Raw genomic sequence first — 21,842 nt, forward strand, 5'->3', positions numbered from 1 at the left:
AAAAAAAACAGGGATATCAGCTGATCTGAGCAAACGCTGCATACCTGACTAGGACCAACTGTCCTATTCATATCTGTTCCAAATTTTGTGGAAATTGTATGGTTCTGGTGCCATTTCTCTCCTATGGGATGCAATGAACAATACAATTTGGATGGCCATTTCTTGTAACGATTGTCAAATCAGCTATGCTCACTTTTATCATGTAATGACTATTTCACTGTCCCACGTGCTCAGCAAACCCTGTGTACCGGTACATGGTACATGTACTTGTTTCTCTGATGCCCAGTGGTCATGAACGATAAGAATGTTGTACACTATGCATCCAATGGTATTTCTGTCCCTGAGATATACCAGTATGTAATATGAATCAACACCAACTGTAATAAGGAGACTGGCTGCTTTTTGCCAGTTGCATGCAGCCCTGACAGTACCCACTTGGGGGAAAAATTGAGTCATGATACATGTGCACCATAAATGTCAGGCACAATCCTACTAACGTGCCCTGGCCATGTCAATTTAGATTGCAATCAACTGTAACCAGACGGTGCGGCAAACTTGACTTTGAAAGACCTGGCAGGGATCTCAGCACACAAGAGACTGCAAAACAGCAAGCCAGGAGAAGTTGAAGTTGATGGTTCCCATGCAGGATGGTAAAGTGTACTCAACAAAGATCGCAGCCAAACTCTGATGACTTACCTTCAGACTCTATGTTAATCTGGGTCACAGACCCATCTGCAAAACCACCACACAAACTGCAAACTATCTTATAGTTCCATTGCGGTAGGGGAATCCGTAAACGCTAGAGGAACTGGGGTTCAGCATACATGTAACTAAAATGACTCAGCCCCCCAAGAGGAAATCGGAAGGTCAGAGGTGGATCACGGTATAAACCTCAGGGGCGGTGGATTCCTTCTTTTTTTCCCAGCATCAATGTCTTAAAGCAGCCACAAGATTCTACTGGGACAGAATCTTCAGGAGGCAACAGCTGATAAGCTTCATGAGCCACGATTTAGGAGGGTTTGTAAATATGTCATCCATTGCTGGACATTCCTTGAATGCAAATAGGGGGTCTTTTTTCATGCAGACCCACTAGTATTCAGTGGATTTGGGTACCATGCTAAATGCCAGGTGCATGCGGTTGGTTGGCTTTTTAAAGGGAAATACAACATTTGCAAACATCAAAAAATAAAACTACCAAATCATTTTGAAATACCTTGCTGGACTGTTAGTGAATGACAGTGTAAAGCATCCTGTAAAATCATGGCACCTGGTATACTGTCATTTTCAAGAAAAGTGGTATTTTTGTATCAATTTCCCATGCTGGTCGGCCGATCAGCATTGGAAAAAACTGGCTTTTTTTCAAATACTGGCCCCAATTGACCATCGCAATTGTTTGCAATCGATTACACACCTATGAAAGGGTACAAGCCAGCTAGACTGGTTCCCTGACCTTACAATTCCCCAATGTATGTAAACTGCTCTGTTTCTTCTTATATGGAGTCAGGGAGCCAGACTACAGGAAAATGATTGTTTTTCTTGGTTTTTATAGCATTTTCGAACCCAAAACCTCAAAAAAGTCAGTGTAACTATATTTGCTACATGTATATATTTCCAACCCCCCAATTCCATCCATTTCTGAAAATTACAGCAAAAGCAAATGATATTCCCTTTAAAGATGCGTTCCCCGTGCTATTTTTAAGTTTCATCCTGAAAAATTGATTCCTTTTCTAAATTGCTATTTTTCTAACAACACAAAAGTTATTCACTTTTGCATGAGACACTGACCCCCCAAAAAATCTGCAGTGTTTAGTTATTGAATTATTACTTTACAGTTTTGAATTATTGGCTGCCGGACAATAATTCCATTCTCGCGGGGTAGGCTGGTTCCCACCTCATTATCAGTATTGATTATGTACGGACCAGCGCCAGTCTGCTCTAAAAAGGGATCTGCTTTTGCCCAAAACAAAACAAACAATTTCAGACGTTTGCGGACACCCCAAAAAAGGAGGTTTTTAGTTAGAATGAAACATAGAAGTTGAAAATTTATCAATAGAAAAAAAAAATTGAATTTGTTGAAGAACACAGAGAACTCAGTTTTAATTCGAAACTTACAAGTACCTGAATTTACCGGTAACAAGAAAATGGTCCACAAAAAGCAGATTTCAAAACAAAACATTGTATACCAAAGAAATAAAATACCGGTATATCAACCACTAAAAAAATTCCTGCTGAATCCAAAAAAATCCCAAAATGGACAGTTGCCCTTGAATGTTGCTAATTTCAGCAAAGAGCAATACATGACATTAGATTTTGTTGGAATAAACAGGCTTCATATGTTTGAATCCATTGGACTAGAAGTTGGATGTTAGTGGAAAATCTGTCTTGAAAATTTCAAAGTGAAGTAAACTCAAGGCAACTTCAGGTAGATATCTAGTCAACTTCTGATACCAAGTGGAGGTGGTACGTGTATTAACCCTAACCCCTTGAGCACTTTTACTAGAAAGTATCCTGAATCCGCCAAATCCACCTATTGTGTCATGCACACAAATGTTGGTGTTGGTGACTGCTCAGTATGGAGGTATCCTGAATCCATCAAAATCCTGCAGTACCGCTAGGCTTTCAAAAATACTCCAAAATAGGGGTATGGATTTTGATGGATTTTAGTATGTTAGGGTTAAATGTCCATCCGAAATAAAAATTTGTAAACTTCGTACACATTCATTTGCCATTATTTTGAAATGTTGTCAAGTTCTGTGTTAAGCTCTAGGACTACAACATCATTAGGCCAACTGTGTAGTTACGGTCCCTGTTCCTAGAGAACAAAAATAAACTTTTAGGTCATTGGACTCACCAAACTAGTTAACCATGGAGGAATAAGTTAACATAGGAATGCCTAGCATGCACACAAAAAGGCTTCAGGCAAGCCTGACCACAGAGCTGGGAAACACCGCCCTCTTGTGCCACATATCAAACAGGTTCCATCTTCTGATACTCTGTGTCATTCAACAATTGGCATGGCAACTGCATAAACAGACATGTTTTGCTGTGCTTTTGTGATCTTTCTTTGATGTGGGTCCATGATAGTGCGTGCCATGCCTAGTTATTTAAGCCTGAATTATTTTGAAATGTATGACTTTGCAAAAAAGAAGTTCAAACAATATCCGGATGGTGAGAAAAATCATTGTTTCACCACCATGTCCTTTCAAATACTGTAGAGGTGCACCTCAATGATAAGAAAAGCTTAATTGATTGTATCATTTTTCTCATGTTCGTTTCTTTTAAACATTTACAGTAATGATGCTCACTTTCGTACAATGTACATGCATGTACCAATTATCAACCGCACTTCATATCCTGACTGGTTCATGCATAATCCGTCGAACATTAATAGCAAATTTCATTGACTAGGGAGTCACTCCTGGCAATATTAAGCAATGCAACGATGCAGAACGGGGACAAAAGATGTAATTACCCTGCCTGCCTGGCATACTAGGGCCATTATTCTTGTGATATATATCCAAGCCCCTAAATTGCATCTGAAAAGGAGATGCTAATTGCATGTGTATACAGCAGCAATACTGCATGGTGTATGTACCGGTAGACACAGTATACATGTACACAATATTATTTTACAGTGCATACTACATGTAATTAGGAACAATTAACAATCAAGTGTTTAATGCAACCTCATTCCTAGGGTGTCGAGAAGTATGTTCTCACCACTACCTGCTCTCTCACCCTGGTGCATATCCAAACATTTTGGATACGTACCCAATTTAGGCTTCCTGTGGGTGATGTGTTCTGGTGCACATCATAGTCTGGTGGTAATACTAAAATTCACAATTCATCAATTTCACAGCAGTCTCTTTGGTACTAGATTTAATAGCTTGATTGGAAAATCCATGCATGGCAAGGCCATGTCATGTTGCTGTCTGTACGTACATGCACGTGAGTCAAATTTGATAGGAAATAAAAAAATAAGAAATGAAAAAAAGTTAAAGCCACCTTATCATACGTGGTGAAACTACTGAGATCGAATCTGCATACATTGTACTCGTATGGATTTTATTAACAAATGAAAGAGACATTGGCCTATTTGTAAGTATGGGTGGTTTGCATTGTTAATACAGGTAAATATCAATAACTATGGAACATACATGTATGTACCATAGTGTCACTGTCCAATCACAGCATGAGTAAGGAATTCCCATCCCAGGGCCCACTATTGGAAATGAGGTTGGAAATAAAGTAGGAACTGGGGACAAGGTCGAAGTTTAACGATAACTTCAACAAATACAAAGTAAAAGGATTTTCACAAAGTGGCTGATGCAGTAAGTAGGGGAAAAAAAGGTGGACTACCTGTACCATGTAGAGGTACTGGTGACTGGTGAAATGTCACAAAATGTCAAGCCAATTTTTGCGGTATTGCGGATGACAGATAAACACGCAGGGAGCGAGGCGGAAATACATGTATCTGTCAGCGACCTGCTCACAGCGAGCGAGGCTGGAATATGAGTGTGCTGCCTGAGGGTGATGGCTTCAACCCACCTGGCTTGAGGTCGAGTGACAAGTAATCCTGTGCCTTGTTCCGTTCTCGTCAAAATAATCCCGGCGTGAACTGGTTAAAATACCTTGGTTTTCAGACACTGTGCATGTTAGTGGTTTTCTACCAGAACCAATTGGTTTTTTTTTTCCGGAGACCATAGTAACCGTGTATGGAGCTGAAATTCCACGAAACAAGACAGAAACTGGTGCGCCATTTTTTGAATGCCACGTATTTTTAATACCACTCAACTCGCCATTTTTTGAATGCCACGTATTTTTAATACCACTCAACTCGCCATTTTTTGAATGCCATGTATTTTTAATACCACTCAACTCGTGAATAGGAATCGCTGAAAATGTGACCAAAATTATATTCTAATTTTAACGATGCTGGCAATTTTTGAGAATGCTGGATGTAGGCAAATATTATGTTTCCAGATTGTGATTTCCAATGAAAACGAGATGAAGTTCATAAAAATGTCAACCCCTCCCCCCAACAAAAAAACAGCTTCTGACTAGTGCATTCCGACAAAGACATTGACTACTTGAAAGACTGCTAACATAGGCCTGGATAGCTCAGTTGGTACAGCACCAGTCAAAACTCGCTCCTGACAATTTCTTTGTTATAATATTTCAGTTATAACAATATGCATCTTAGTCAGTACCTCTGTGTGGTTTATTTGATGAAGAGAAGTCGTCAACATTGTCTGGCCATGCACATTAATGCATAATTCAGATCGGTTCCCATTTGAGTAAGTAAAGTCTGTCACGAGCCAATATGGCCCATCAGGCCATCATATATCTCCGGTTTCCTTGGCATAAAACGACTGAGAATATTTCTGATCCCCCTGGATGGGATGCCAATCCATCGCAGGTTACTCCCCAGCTAATGCCAGTATCCATTTATACTCCTGGATTGTATGACAGAGGCAAGTGTGGGTAAAATGGCTTGAGTAATGAAGTACTTTTTTATTTCCGCTTACCTTATTTGTTTCACTCTCATCGCTTGACGGGATGACGTGCATGCTGCTGTCTATTGTCACCGTGTGCCGACCGCGTCTGTTGTTGGCATGCTTCCGCCGTTCTATCGTCCTCTTGCTGGGTGATGGTGAATCTCCATCGAGCATCGCCTGAAAAAAACAACCAGAATATCAGCAGAAAAGGTCATTTGTCTGGACTAATGTTGGTCATGGTGATGGAACATGCATGACTGAAACGTGCATGAATAGTTGATGGCATTCTGTGGTCTAGGCCCAATTACATGGCCCTGCTAAGCATACAATTTTCTGCTTACAGAGCCTCCGTCTATTTCATGGAAACTGTCTACTCGCTAGCCTTTTATGAGATATGGTGGACACAATATGAGTGCACTATCTAGACCCAATTACATGGCCCTGCTAAGCACACAATTTTCTGCTTACAGAGCCTCCGTCTATTTCATGGAAACTGTCTACTCGCTAGCCTTTTATGAGATATGGTGGACACAATATGAGTGCACTATCTAGACCCAATTACATGGCCCTGCTAAGCACACAATTTTTTGCTTACAGAGCCTCCGTCTATTTCATGGAGAGAGTAAGCAGCAAGCACACAAAAGGCATGCTTACCTCCGAGGCAAAAAACTTGCTTAAATAAGTGACGTACATGTAACAATACACATCCATGCTATGAAATAGTGCTTTAGGTTAGCACAATTTTTCTGCTAACTGTTCAGCAGCACCGTGAAGTAGGCCCTGGTTTGGGTAAAATCTTGTGTTTTCCGCAAGCAAATTAGTGCCCTCCTATTCAGCGCACAATATCTCAAATAGGCTTATGATAGTGCCATTGTTTTGGATGCACTGCGTGCATGCTACAGTTTGCACACATATCACATGAAGTATGCGCGACTGATGTTCATTTTATTGAAAGGTGTGCAAACCCATCAGTAGCAATGGCATTTCAGTGCCTTTAATATCTCTCTTATGAGAATAATTCTGCATCCATGCCTGTCATAAACCTGTATCTCTTTTTGAGGGGGGGGGGGGTACTTGTGCACAGAGTCCATGCTACATGTAAACTGCGTAGGTGTATGTTTTTTGCATGTTTTTTTTTTAAATCTTTAGTGAAATCTGTTCTTGTCTTCAACAAATTACAAACATTTACCAAGACTCATGCAACACCTGTGATGCATAAATCCTACACATAGCATACTGTCAGTTTAATGTAATACATACTGTTTCTAAGGTAAATCAGCCGCTGAACTGGTACTCAACATAAGACATAAGTTTGGGGGTACAAAAAGACGTGAATGCTTGACTATTGACAGAGGCTTACATGTTGCAATAATTCAAAACTTACTTTTTAGCAATCTTCAATTTTGAGATTGAAGATAAAATTGCTTTGAACCCAATGGTGTATTTACTGTGCTTTCGTTTGCTAAACTATATGGCCTATTGTTTTTAGCATTCACCTTGTTGACACGTAATCCTGACTTTTTAGGATTGTCCAGTCTCTCAAAGTCATCACTTGACTGGCTTCCTGTACTGACCGTTGATGTCTGAGACTCATTGGTGCTGGAGCGCTCCCTGCCATACGCCCCGCTGTCCTCGGGCCGCACGGTGGTTGGGGGGAGGACTTCCCTGGGGGATTTCTCCTGAGGGGACGGGAGTTCAGGTAACGGTTGCTCTTGAGTGCTGCGTAGCCGCCAGCTCCGTCGCTGTGGGTCGCTGCGGCTGCCTAACCCCGGCAGGTCCGAGTTGACATTGTTGTTGTTCTGGTGCAGTGGTGCATAGGTGACCGATCCACTACAATATCACTACGGCTCTTCTGGATCCCAAGCGCCAAGGCTGCCCCACTTTTAGACAGCTCTGAGATGCCCGTGTCCGAAGCCCGGATGCGAGACCGTAGGCGTGATGATCGGGTGCTCAGTGCTTCGGCTGGGGTCTCACCATCCTGCGGCTGCCTGGCCTGAGGGGCAGAACGGATCACCTCATCCGAGCGGATGGACTTGGAGGAGAGACTGGACGGGATCTCATTCTTCCTCTTGGAGGTCAGCGGCTGGGACCCGTAATCCTCCTGGTCTACTCCAAGTCCAGGCATCACCGAGGTACTACGAGAGTATGACACGGAGGAACTTTGGTCCGAGTACCGGGACCTGGCATCTACGGAACTCTGCGATCGCTTCAGCGAGTTGTTAACCTTAGGCTGGTCCAACTCCTTCAAGACTGCCTCCTTGTCTGAGCTCTTGGGCCAGGACTGGTTGAGATCATTCTTGGGAGTTGGCTCAGTCTTGGGAGGTGGGCTATCAGACGTGGCATACAGCTTTCCATATTTTTCCTGGATACAAAGGAGAGAAGGCAAATCCATTAAATAATACTCTTAATAGGTTTTGCATGATAGAGAACCAAAGTAGCTTTTGCACGATAGACAATCAATGATTAACAAATTTGCAGATCTGGTTCACTTGACAGTTCAAAAATGCACCCGCTTTGTATTCAGATCTTCTGTTCTTAAGACTAACTGAGCACACTGTTTAAAATGTCCAATTAACTCCTTATTTTCATAAACACAAACAACTCACAAACAGATTCACATGCATGCATACATAAACATGTACAATACTTGTGACACTAACTTTTTATTATAACACTTTCAATGCTCATCGATTCTACTTTGGCTTACTAAGAAAAAAAATTCCAACACTGGATTTTAAGAAATGACAATTTCATCTGCCCCATTCCAAACACTTCTCCTTGTGAATCTGAATCTTTGTCTGGGATTTTCTTGTAAAATGATCCAACAAGAATGAAGAAAATGGAATCTGAGTTAAACAAAATGTTAGGGGTCACATGCCTCTGTACATTTTTTTATGCACAAACTTGCATGAATGTTTAATCTAAATAAACAACTATTTTTAATGGAATATGTGCTTGGGCGGTTTTAAACAAGTATGGTTAAAATCGGCTAGGGACCTGCTCACCAATAATGGCCCGAGCTGAACATTATCCGCGGCAAGGCCCCTAGCTGGTTTTAAACATACTTGTTTAAAACCATCACATATTTATTCCCATTCACAAATAGTAACAAAAAAATCGGTCAAAAAGCCAACATAAATCAAAACTTGACAACATTCCTACAATTTTGTTCAACAATTTTACTTCATGTTTTGTGAAGCAACCCTCTGGCCATGTCTTTTGTATGTTCCTTGCCCACACAGGGCTAAAAATCTCCTTATATGGAGATTGCGAGGCATGCAATTGACGCATTCTGCGGGATGTGATGCAGAACACAGCGGCGTTTTAAAACCACCCACGGGACGGGCTCTTCACCAATAGGAATGGGTAAAAGTAATTGTCTCAAGTATTTATGAATAAGTTTAAAGGGATGGAATCCCCAAAGGACTGCAAGTACTTGTACACTGTGACGGAACCCGTATGCAGCTTTCCAAAATCGAAATTATCTCATAGGTTGTTAACTCAAATACTTTTCACACTATTTCCTGGCTCGGCAAGATTCAAAGCACCCTTACACTAACTTGAATCCGATTAAACCAATCCTACATGACAGCCCAACCTGGCTGAGATGAATAATGAATATTAATGACGAGCCTAAGCTAAGCCAGATTGCTTCTCAGTATGGCTCCAGCCTTTGATCTTCTCTGCGTGCAGGCAGCATGACCACTGCTTTCGGAAAATGATTATCTATCTCACTCCAGCTTCAGGTTTTTTCCTTGTGGTAACCTTCAGTTCAGTTGTCCTTGATGTCTTTGAAAAAAAATTGTTTAGTTTAAGGGGTTTTTTTTTTGGGGGGGGGTGCGTTTTGAGATAAGTGAAACAACTACTTGAAGGGTAAAGATTAGAATACTGGGGGAAGAATTAGATACAGAAACTGATCGGACAAAAGCAGAATGTGAAATCCTTTAACCCTCCTACTATTTAAACAGTCACAGACAGTCGAAATGTCTATCCCCTTCCCCTGCTATACTTTTAAAATAGGCTTGTCACCAACAGTCAGATCAAATGTCAAGCAAGCACTGTATTAAGTTACATAATCAGTCACAGCCAGTCAATCTTGCTTTATGTAGGCTGGGAATTCATAACTGTTGAAGCAGTCACTTGCTTGATTTTGACTGAAAGGACAACTTTGCGCAGAGTGCAATAGGAGGGTTTACTTAGAATGCACAACTTGACAGTACACAATTTTACTGAGTGTGCCCATTTGCATTGTAATTTGATTTTAGATAATTTTATGAGCCTGTACTTAAATCATGGTTTAGGTTGGATAACATTTCTGAATGACTTCACATGAGCAGTTCACTACAATTCATTTACAATGTACAATGTGATTTTTTGGAGGCTTTCACAGTAATATTTTTTGGCGGGGAAAGGGGGGAATTAGGAGTTGATTTGGAGTTTGGAACTGAATCGTGACTCCTGGATGGAATCAAAATCAGTTCAAAAGGATTCAATTTGCCAATCTGCGCTTGAGTGAAGATGTTAGGGTTCCTCAAGATGTTCTGATTGATGTTCATGGTCGCATCCTCATCTTCTTCTCTCTGCACCTGACGCAGACAGCGCCCTGCAGTCTATACATGACTGCAATCAGGTCAGCTAGATATGGAATCCTGCCGTTTAATCAGGCAGGATGGAAGATTCTGTAGGCTACGTGATTACTGAGTGCCTGACGACGACAGATGGGATAACGCCTGGCGCAATTCCACATCAAAACAATTTGAGGGCATCTTGTCTCTTCCTTTTCTTTTCTTTTTTTTGCAATTTTACTTCATGCTTCAATGTGATTTTTTTTTTATTTCACAGCAGAGTTTAGTGACTCCAACTCAAAAAAAAAACCAAGAAAAAAACTTATGAACTGCTGGAGTGTTTGTAGGACTTTTTAAATGACTCCCTGTGATTTGCACCATGGAAGACACAGAAAATAATCACCACAGACAACAACAAAAACCAGCGTTGCATGGACTTTTTGAAAATGTTGGAAACATCAATATTAATGTACATGTAAATACATACAGTAACTCTGAGTACATCTGATTTAAAGGGAGGGAAAAAACATACAATTTAAATCAAATGACCTAAAATCTGCCACTCAGCATTTGTTTTCAAAGTTACAATTTGTGTTGTGATGTTACAGTGCATGTAGGTATGTGTACATAATCATGATGTACATGTACATGTACATGTATGTGTCTTTGAAAAGTGAAAACTGAAGATGCCAGATGTTTTTAAACAGTTATTGGCAAGTTTGTGTAAGTATTGACACAGAGGTTAACTTTGATGTCTTTACCAAGTGGAAGTGAAGCCTTAATCCTTCCATAGATGTATCGAGTGATTTCAGTGAACTGTTTGGTTGGTTTGGCAATTTTTTTTTGTAACTCACATTACATTACAGGTATAAGAGAAAACCTTGGCAACAATTTAAATACCCTGCATCTGAAAGTTTCCACATACTGTGCACCACTGCCTCAGATGTGTTTGTGTACTTCCATGCTCTATCAATAAAATAATCTAATTTTGAAAGATCACTTCACATGACAACAATGGACAGCCTTAAAATTAATCCACGAGGGCTGCACTTTTTTTTGGTTAACAAACCAATTGGATGCGCTACGCACACTCCTTAATGGCAGTAATTGTCTTCACATGCTGAGCCCAGCCATATGAATGTTGTTTTTTAATCCCAGCAATTCATTCTTGGTTAATAAAGTGCATCGAATGTCCCTGGCTGTTTTCTCAATTATGTCGCTTCGAAGACAGACAACCAATTATGTCCAAAATTTTAATCGAAATCCAGATGTTTGTTGCCCATTACATTATATCCTTGATTGCGAGCTTTATGTCTGAGATGCTCAATGTAATTTTGATTATATTTAGCAATGCTTTTACAACTGATAAGTAAAGTTTTTGGCCAGGCTTGGGCAACTAATTACAGAAATAGTATCAACTCCAACAGGGAAATCAGCATTGTGGCACCCATTTTTAGAAGAATTCCATCTCAGTAGTAGCGAATCCATCGAGATTCTATTCCACACTACAATGCAGACTTTTTGATGAATAATAACAGCAAGGGATTTTACCTTCAATATACCGATACCTTGCATTAGCGATTCACATCTATAGTTCGTTTGTGATATATTATGGAGGTAAACTGTGGCTTCTTTTGCCTTTTAGCTAGGAACATTTGGAGTCGTTTCCAAATGAAATCATGATTCAGGGATGGAATCAAAATCTATTCAAAAACTGTTTTGAGTCACCTAACTTTTCTTCTGACCAATGTAAAAAAAGTTTATTTCAAACAAGATGCCACATTAGTTATTTAGCATATTTTTAAGATGAGGGAATTTTTCTCAGTAATTTTGTCATTTTCAAGGTGCAGGAACTTATTTCAGCAATTTTGTATATTTTCAAGGTGCAGGAATGGTGCAGGAATTTATTCCGCAGTTTTGTATATTTTCAAGGCACAGGAATTTATTACAGGTCCTTCACTGGGAGGATACAGGGGATGTAGTTGATTTCAAATATGAAATCATCAAATTAAAATAATAAGAAAAGATGCATATGTGTTGTATCAGCTGCCCCAGTGACGGAAATCGTCTTGACGTCTGAATTAACCCAGATGGACTCTGCTACATGCATGGCTATGTCACTGACCCAAACAATGGCCATGGCCAGCACATCAATGGTACTCACACAGTTCAGTAGTGTCAAGGTTGAGCTGCTAGCTGTGTTGAAACAGCCCATCACTACAGCACAAAGTGAATCACAAGCCCCGTCGCAAGAAAATCACAAGTAACTTCAGAAGTCTGGTTGCAAGTAGCAGGTGCATAATTAGTAACAAAGGAATCCCTTTGTCAGAGTTCAATTGAATAGCTTGTGACTTGAATTTGGACTGGATGTTTTTCTTGTGACTGCATTCCCTTGTGATTCACTTGTGATGGTCTTGTGATTTACTTGTGATGGTCTTGTGATTCACTTGTGATGGTCTTGTGGTTCACTTGTGACGGTCTTGTGGGGACTTGTGATTGTCTTGTGGGGACTTGTGATGGTCTTGTGATTCACTTGTGATGGTCTTGCGGTACTGTGAGGACTTGTGAGTCTTGCGGTCTTGTGAGGACTTGTGCGGACTTGTGATTCACTCATGATGGATTTGTGATAGCTTCTGAGGACTTGTGATTGACCAGCCTACAAAACTGGCTGTCATTCCTAATTGACCAGCTACAAATGCAGGCTGTCCATGGTTTGAGAGACAACCTTGATAGGGTGCGCTGTTCTGGATTATGTATTAATTCACATCATAAGTGTGACTTTGGTGATACTAGTCCTGTGATATGAGTCCAATTCAACAAGCTCTTCTAATACCAGAATATGTGCTTATGATGACCATTCTGTACTAGAGCGCCAGCAAAGTAATTCTTTCACGTACATATAAACACGGAACCCTTAGTAATAGGATGTAAGCATTCTCAAACAGGCCAAAATCCTCTGCAAAACTGTGGGACACGCTTTCTGTTAGTGCTTAATATTTAGCTTTATAAAACGCCTGGAAAAAAAAAAAGTCATCTGATTGGTGTGTCATTGATCACGTGTCATTGAATAATTATTCATCCCAACCAATGGCCCTGCTCGGCCGCACCGCAAAAGTAGAAGTTCTATTTGACGGTTAAAAGAAGTTCCATTGCAAGGTAATTATTGGTGGCGCTATAGCATGGCTCTGATGACAGGGATTTATTCAGGTGTTGTATAAAACAAATAATGAATTTTTCACAGTTTGTGCAATGGAAAGAATAGTTTCATGAGGTAACAGATGGAACGTTCCATTCCCCTAATGGAATGGAACATTCCATCCGTCACCTCATGAAATTATTCTTACCAATGCAGTCATAAACATTCATCATTTGCATATTATAGTAAAAATTACTTGAATAAGGTAAGCACCTCATGAAATTATTCTTACCAATGCAGTCATAAACATTCATCATTTGCATATTATAGTAAAAATTACTTGAATAAGGTAAGCAGTGCCTCAAAATTGGATCCTGACTCGATTGCATACATATGGTACAACATGCAATTACCCAATTCATTAAAAAGGGGATTAACAGGGCACAATTCACAGGGCAATGTTTCACTTGGTGTACATTCTGCACAGTCACACAATTTGTACGTTCGGAAGCTTCAAGCTACTGCAATAACAGAGCATTATGCTGAGCACACAGTAATGAAAACAAGCACAAAACTGACAGCAGATTGACGCATGTTATTAGACTGATAACACAGGAGTGCTCCCACTGCATAGCATGGAGTTCATCCAGGGTACAAGACTAATCAGACTACTCTCACTCTGCCACTCATTAATAGGATTTGATCTTAACCCAATAACATTTTTGAAACCGGGGCTTAACTCCACCTCTGGCTTGAATTTCAGTTCGGCTTCATCTCAAGTGTGGGAACAATTTAAAGGCCATATTAAATTAATCTTCAAACGAAATGAATACACGTACCGGTTCTCCTAAATTTGGCCTCATGTATAAGTGACTCACGGGATGTACAGGAGTGGATGTTCCTGAAGAAATCTTTTTAAAGATTGAACCGAGACGATGGTAAAAACTGGACGGGTAAAATCGTACCAGTGTCTGCACTTGGACTTAAGACTCGGGAAAATTTTACCGAGACCGTGGGCAAAGGAACTGATCCGGGCATAACCACGCCATGCCATCAGCTGTCCTATATCCTTGATTGTCGTAATGTATATTATGGATTGTTGTTCATTGATATCAGTGAATAATACCTGGTTACAGAGTATATTAACACGTCAAATAAAGTACATAATATCTACAATGACTTTCATAAAAAAATGAACACAAATTCTAGTGCAGTGTGTGAAGAAACAACAGTGTGCCTGTGAAGTGTGACCTTTACACAATCACTGGATGTATACAACTTTTCCTTGCAGTTTTACCCACTTGCACCATCTGCACTGTACTTTCATCCCGAGAACTTTCCCCGGGCAAAAGTTGACTGGTAAAAGTAACCACTTGACTCAGTAAAGTAACCGGAAGAAAAATCTCTTGGCCGATTGCACCGGACTTAAAATGGCAAAGGTACCCATCTTCTAGGTAAACTTTACCCCAAAAAAGTCAAATGCGGACACGGCTTAACACCAAATCAGAGTGGCCCAAGTCACAGCTGGGAGATGAAGCCTGGGTTTCGATAACACCTAAGTATCCAAATACTAACCTCTCTGGCAGCGTGTTGTGCGGCAAGCTTCAGTTGTCTCTGCTTCAATCGCTCATTCTCTTTGTTGATTTCAGGGTACTCCGAAAGCGTCTCCAACCAACTATAAAGAGAGAAGGGGGGGGGGTAGTAGAAAGAGACAAGAGAAAGATGAGTTAAGAAGGACTTTATTTCATAATCCTGTCAGACTGGGGGTGGTCTGTTGAGTGATGGAGAGGGGTAGGGGATTTTAAAACTATGTACATTATACCGTGGTTGGAGTAAAGACACACTTCATTTCTCATTTTATACTATTCATGTACATGTACACCTCAATTTAACTTACATGAACTTTAAATTAAAGCAGGGGATGTGAAGGCGACATTCTAGTAGTTTTGGGAACTTGTTCCAAAAGGGTGAGAATCAAGAATGTTGTGATTTTAATTCTCTTCACCACTAGGAAAAAATATTGTCAGTCAACTTCTATCTTAAGCCAACAGATAACTATTGTGGTTTTTTGGGGGGAGAAGTAGGGGGGCAATTGCTCGTACTGTACAATTTTAATACAGATTTTCAAAGAAAAATTACAGTCAATATGCCTAAACATGGTCAGAAGAACAAATTTGATATCTTTATTTAAAATATAGTGGCCATGCAATTTGAAGGAAAATACAGTGAGCTCCACTTGTAAGTGGTGTGCTATGCTAATTGGATGCGCATGTAGGGCAGTGGCACTTGACAGTGCCCTGAATTTGAAGTGAGGTTGTTGAAAAAGGCAGACTGAAAAATGACTGAAAAAGAACCCTTGAACTTTCACACACAACAACACAAACACACATTGAAGTGGCTCCCAACCCTAAGACACTATCTAATACCAGGCCTACTGGTATATGGCCCTTTCATACTGTCCAAAAAGTAGCGAGTCCAACCTGAGATTATGGGAACCTAATTTACAACCAGCAAGAATCAAGCATGGTTCTACACGGGTCCACAGGTAAACTTCAGCCTTGGTCAGCACCAGCTGATTTAGGCCGCCCTCCCCACCCACTCCCCGGGCCATCGAACCCCCTTCCCAAGAATCCTTTACCCTGTAGTTATTTCTACCGACGTCAGTACTAGAATATGCTGAACATGCTCTCTGGTTGGGACTAGCATTGACCCGTGCTGGTCGGGACCAGGGTTGAGAGGCTCTACATTGTATACTAGTCTGTACATTGTATACTAGTCTGTACATGGTATACTAGTCTGTACATTGTATACTAGTCCGAGGCTAGATGTTGTTATGGTTTGATACGCGATAACCCACTGCCGCGATACCAATATCACCCATGAACCTGTCGGAACAACGTCTTGGGAACTTTGTATTCGGTTGTGTAATGCGCACGCACCTGTTTGGCCTAATACATGCAGCGCGCAAACAAAACATTTCATTGTAGTTCCGAACCAAACTCTTACATTTCTTCCAGTAGTATAAAAGATGCAGCAAGACTTTTGTGCAACTGGGACTGAAAATAGACCGTAATTAAATGCAGAGTTAGCGCATGCGCACTAGTTTCCCCCATTTTTTAAGGGGAGATTTTACGGATTTCCCTAGACGGGTTTGTGGGCGATATTGGTTGGTCGTGATAGTGCCCTCTCGCTGCGGCGGGTTAACCGCGGTAGCGGGTTATCGTGCATCAAACCATAATAACGGCTAGCCCCTAGACTAACCGATGTGTAAGGTACAAATTATGGCTGACCCATTCATACGTACAAACCAGTACGAGTGTAAACGGTACCGGTATGTCTTGCAAACCAATGTTGGATCTGTCTCGGATGCAGACCCCAGGTGGACCTGTGTTGATTTCAACATGGTAAAGTACCGGTAAGTTGAAATTGTAAAAAGGCCTACAGACTCTGTACATGAACAGTGGATGGTACTTTGTGATTCTCGTGTGTGAGACACGGCGTGCCCACCCTGCATCAAACATACATTTGTTTGAAGCATCTGAAAATGCAAGCCCACAGCATCTTCACGTGAGTGCCATGCAAATGGGGGCAATGCGTTCGAGTCTCTCTGAACTCTCTCTTTGTAACCACTGAGGGGGTACTTGCACAGAGTACATACATGTAGCATACATGTCAAACCACCTACATGTACATGTACAACGGTACATGTGGGTGCAAGTACCGGTACCTGCCTACCGGTACATTGTAAACTGCAGTTCTCAGTAAGTTCTCAGTAAGTTATTAGACACAACTGCAATGATTTTCTCACAGTCAAAATGGGATGTTGTTAAAATTCATAAATCCAAATGTACATGCGTGTACAATTCAGTCCATGTACATTGTAGATATTCATGTTTAAATATGTGTATTCATCAACAGCCTCGCTTAACTTCAACTAAACTGTTTAACCATGTACTATGTACAAAGTCACTCAGTATACCTGTGAAATGCAGTGTTTGGAATTCTGCACGTGGTATTTACATTAGCAAACTGTGCAAGAGTAATGAGGCAACCTTGGCCTTGAACTTAATCGTTTCTTGAAGTCTAGCTATTGAAAAGCAAGCACGATATGTTTTTGAAGTTAGAGGAAGTAATTGAAATGTACATGTAACTCAGCACAGGTGGGCAAAATATTATCGAAGAATCCTGAGTGTCTTAATTTTCAAATGCTGTTTTGAAGCACATACATGTAAGACTCTGTTTTCCTGGGTTTGTCTGCATGTTGACTGTGAAACTAATCTTCTTTGGGTGTGTTTAGACAGGGAAGGGGTGTGACTTCATCCTCCTTCCTTTACAACAAGATCCACAGTGATAAAATAAAAGGTTCCTTGACATCGTTGACTGGTGAGGTACATGTTCGTACGTGTATGTACATGTATGGGTGCACATGTTCATCTCTAATTAGCTAATGTACCGTACATGTATACATGTACGGGTACTGGTACATACACATTATAAAATGTTTATGTATTTTATTCACACTTTATTTTTGGTGTACATACATGTGCATTTCCATTTATTTTAGGCATTTTAAAAGTACATGTATGTACATGTATGTATCATGGTATGCGACAAATTGCGATATGAAAACTCTGCCAAACAGCAACACTTAACTATGAAAACACTCAGAGAAACTAAGATGAAGTCATTTCATGCACCAAAAATCTGACTTTGTTGACAACATACCTTGTCATTTTGAAAGAAACAGCACAGAGTTGTAAACATCAGAAGCATAAAACCAAACCCACACCTAAATGTACAGCATGCTAACAACTTATGAATGAATACAAGTACCCGGTAGCTGCCATGATTAAGTTTGTGATACACAAAATATCATGAAAAGAAGTGGTAATTGTTACGCCCACACTAACCTACATGTACCCCAATCCTCCAAAATCCTCCTGGCAGTTTGGAGGCTTTTAGAGGATTGAGGCTGAATAGCCAAAAAGTGTTGGTTGATTTCGGGGGATACCGGGTACATTGTCACGAGTTTGTAGGCAGTACCCAGCATTGTTTATGTTCAGCCATGCATAATTGAGCCCTGCATTATGCTCGATATCATCCGCACTGCTTCTGAATGTCATCGGCACTGCCTCAACCCATAACAGTTATTGTTGGAGGATTTTGAAGGATTGAGGCAATGGTCACCCCTCCACTGAACAAGGTCAAGATATAAAGGATGATATTTACATGGCGGCAATTGGGGATTTTGAAGGAATGAGGATGGTTCCTCTAAAAGTGCCTAGGGGGTTAGGGTTACTGTATCTGACAATATCTGACTGCTGGCAATTTCAATAAGATTTTGGAGGATTTGATGAGCATCAAATTCGTAAAGACATTTCAGCTGTGTCTGTTAGGTATTTCTGGATTGAGCAGGGTTTTCACACTCTCAACAACAATTGTGACCACACTTGGTTTTCGGAAAATACACAAGTGTAATTTACAAATTACTTGCATGTAGATATGTGACACACCATTTTGATCACACACAAAACGTATGCGTTGACAACAATTGCCATGACATTTTTAATGGCTTTGAAAGGGAAGTGGAATTCAGCCCCGCCTGTTTGTAACTGCCAATTTTTTTATAAATATTTTAGAAGTGGGCAAACGCCTCCAAGGCCTGCAATATATACGCTGCTTTTTTTCCCTACAGAAAATTTCCTCTTTGATTACAACTTCAATTGATTGAAGGCTGATTTAATTTCGCAAATGAAAATTGTAACTGAATAAAATACACTGTGTAGACCTAGTGTCTCTGAACAGAGTGCGTTTAACCAAAGAGTGCATTTAATGCAACAGAGTGCATTTAACGAAAGGAATCTGTTAGGATTTGAGAGACGATCCATCAATTTTCTTGCATCCCTGAAAGTCAATGAGGCACTGACTCACAAGCACTCCAAATCTTGCTAGCAACAAACTCGCAAACATGGCAATGCCGCATTGTTTGTACTGAGGCATTTCGAAAACTTTTATTACATTGTTTGCCAAGACCAAAATTAAAAAAATAATTGTTAACCCTAACTCCCTAAGCTCTCTTGCCCAGAAGCAGCCTGAATCCTCCAATATCCCCTGATGGCAAAGAGTTCAAAACTCTAAGCACCTGAATCCTTCAAAATCATACACTTGTTGTCCCTGGAGGCCTCTGCCTGGATCCTTCAAAATCCTCTGCTGGGTTTGCTGGCATGTTATCACATAATCGGGTTTCAATGCTCTTATGAGTTCATTAGCCTGTGTGACTTATGCAAATCATCCATTGCTATCCTGTAAATATTGTGGATTGGCAATGTCAAGGCCCTAAATAGTTGGAGTAAAGAGGCTGTACAATAAACAGTGGTATATGTTGGATGCCTGCTTAAGTACATATATGCATAAAGCAATAACATGTAACAGCCTGAATCCTCCAAAATCATTTTATTTTGGGGGGGGGGAAACCAACCAGAGCCTCAATCCTCCAATTTCATCCAGCCTCAGTCTGGGCCTGCTAACCTGGATCCTCCATTATCCTCCATTGGCAAAATCCTGTTATGCCCTCAATCTTGCAAAATCCAAGTGCTTTGATATTCAAAGACCATCAATCCTTCAAAATCCTCCATTATATGCAAAGAGGATTTTGGAGGAATTGGGAAGGTTAGGGTTAACAATACATTGTAACTTGCGTAAGATGGGAAAATGTAGAGTTTGCTAGCCATATTTCAAAGAATGTCTGACGCCATTTTTGCCTTGCCTAGCCTTTTTTCCAGCAGTCAATAAAGTCAACACATAAAATGCATCACAAAGTGACAATTCACTGTTTAATATTATCAGGTCTTGCAAAAATTTCAGATTTAATATGTACACACTAATCCTAGCACACACCTTTGAGGCAAGTTTTTGAACATTATCATTTGTTACTGGAAATACAGCAAGCGCCCCAACAGCTGAATTTTTGAGGACCTACATGTAAGTACCTTTGCGCGATAATTACATAAAAAAAGCAAATTATAGTTGTGTGAAGGTTTATATTCTACTTTTTAACTATCTTTCCTACTAATAATAATCATTTCATGATAAATGCATTTTCTTAGCCCAATTTCTCCAAAGTACTTTAACTAGCCAAGACACAATTTCTACAATACATGACAGCAACCAACAATAAAACGTCAGTTCATGTACAAGTTATACTTTATGCTAGCATGATTCCATAGAAAAAAATTGATGACTCTTTAAATCATTCTGGCATATAAATGTCAATTGGATATGAAATGTGTTAAATTTTGCTAATTTGCCGCACGAACAACTTCCATGACGTCGCGTCACACATTTGGCATTCGTGTTTGTTTTTGCACGAGAGTATGAACTAACCTTTTAAGCACTTTACATGTAAAACCACACACCGGCTACCAGTGCACACTATAGGTGAGGCTATCAATATTTACACTATCTATGCAGAGTGGCTGACTGAAAAATACACAGTCAGACCTGCACTATTAATAAAAACTTAACCAGAAGCCTTGTATGGGTACATAATCGGTGGACTGTTTGGAGGTCACGCTGTCAAACAGGAAGCAGACAGGTATCAATTTTGTCAACAAAAATGAATAAAATAGGAAGTGTGCATGTTCTGTCCTGTGTTTGGGTTCAAGTTTTGCAATTCAAATTCATGGATTTGACTTTGTGTTTGTAATTTGCTTCTATCCAGACTGATGTGTAGGTGCCGTTCAGACACTTTTTTTTTACATAATTTGCATGAAATGTTGAAAGTACAATTTACTGAACTGAGTGGACATTTATATAATTTTCTAATTTTCAAAGTTATGCGCACTTTTGGCAAAACCGTGGATTATAGAAATTAAATATATAACAGATAAGAGACATGTACAAACGTATGTAAATTCCAACTGATACCTGATTGAACGAAGAGCAATTGTGCTTCTAAAAAACAGTTGGAAAGTGGGAGTTGGGAGGGGGGGGGGGCTAAAATCCACTTTCTTCCAAGTTTTGAGCAAACTGGGCTTTAAACATTGGAGCACATTTGAGTTTGCTACTCTTTCAAACTCGTACCCATTGGTCCAATAATGATTCAGCATACTAAAACAGTGCAGAAAATACGAATCTTCAAACTAAGCATTTCAAACTTTTTTTTTCAAAAAAGAAATTATTTAATGCTGATTCTTCCAAAAACAAGAATTACATAAAAAGTTCTTCAAATCTTGCTCTTCAAAAAGAAAAAAAATGGAATTCCGAACATTTTTGCAAAATCAATGGACCAAATTAATCTTTTGAATTTTAATAACTGTGGTTTGCAATAACAGGAGTCTCCTCCACACTTGACTAAATTGTTCCAAGTATTTCATTCTGTTTACCGTGCACAGCAATTCCTAATATTTAGCCACTGAGTCCATTCAGATTCGTAAATGGTTGGTTAGCCATCTGAGGTGTTGTGATGAAGCGTTCAATGTCCAGTGCCAAGGCATGATCTGACGTTAATGCGTCAAAGCCCGCTCATTTCCTCGCTAGTATTGTAATACTGGCCATGCTGCCCTCGTGTGGGCTTCATGCTCGGGTAAGTCCATTCAAATACTCTGTGGTTTGCCACCTTGAAAAGGCCATTGATTTTCAACC

General features: G+C 40.1%; 2 protein-coding genes across 3 annotated transcripts in view; both read right to left on the reverse strand.

The window, feature by feature from the left end:
- The window catches only part of LOC119734996 (protein outspread-like), a 45,680-nt gene extending 38,558 nt beyond the window's left edge, over positions 1-7,122 (reverse strand). For both annotated transcript variants that reach the window (XM_038208665.1, XM_038208664.1), the window contains exons 1-2: positions 6,995-7,122; positions 5,529-5,675 (exon numbers count right to left, since the gene is read on the reverse strand). In XM_038208665.1, the coding sequence (XP_038064593.1) occupies positions 5,529-5,672 (144 nt within the window). In that variant the 5' untranslated portion in view covers positions 5,673-5,675; positions 6,995-7,122. The remainder of the gene's footprint in view (positions 1-5,528; positions 5,676-6,994) is intronic.
- Positions 7,123-7,156: 34 nt separating this feature from the next.
- The window catches only part of LOC119734998 (myosin phosphatase Rho-interacting protein-like), a 49,894-nt gene continuing 35,208 nt past the window's right edge, over positions 7,157-21,842 (reverse strand). Inside the window, 3 exon segments of the mRNA XM_038208669.1 lie at positions 7,157-7,317; positions 7,319-7,860; positions 14,775-14,874. Coding sequence (XP_038064597.1) covers positions 7,194-7,317; positions 7,319-7,860; positions 14,775-14,874 — 766 coding nt within the window. The 3' untranslated portion in view covers positions 7,157-7,193.

The sequence above is a fragment of the Patiria miniata genome, unplaced genomic scaffold (assembly GCF_015706575.1).
Source record: "Patiria miniata isolate m_02_andy unplaced genomic scaffold, ASM1570657v1 HiC_scaffold_28, whole genome shotgun sequence".
In the NCBI taxonomy this organism is placed as follows: domain Eukaryota; kingdom Metazoa; phylum Echinodermata; class Asteroidea; order Valvatida; family Asterinidae; genus Patiria; species Patiria miniata.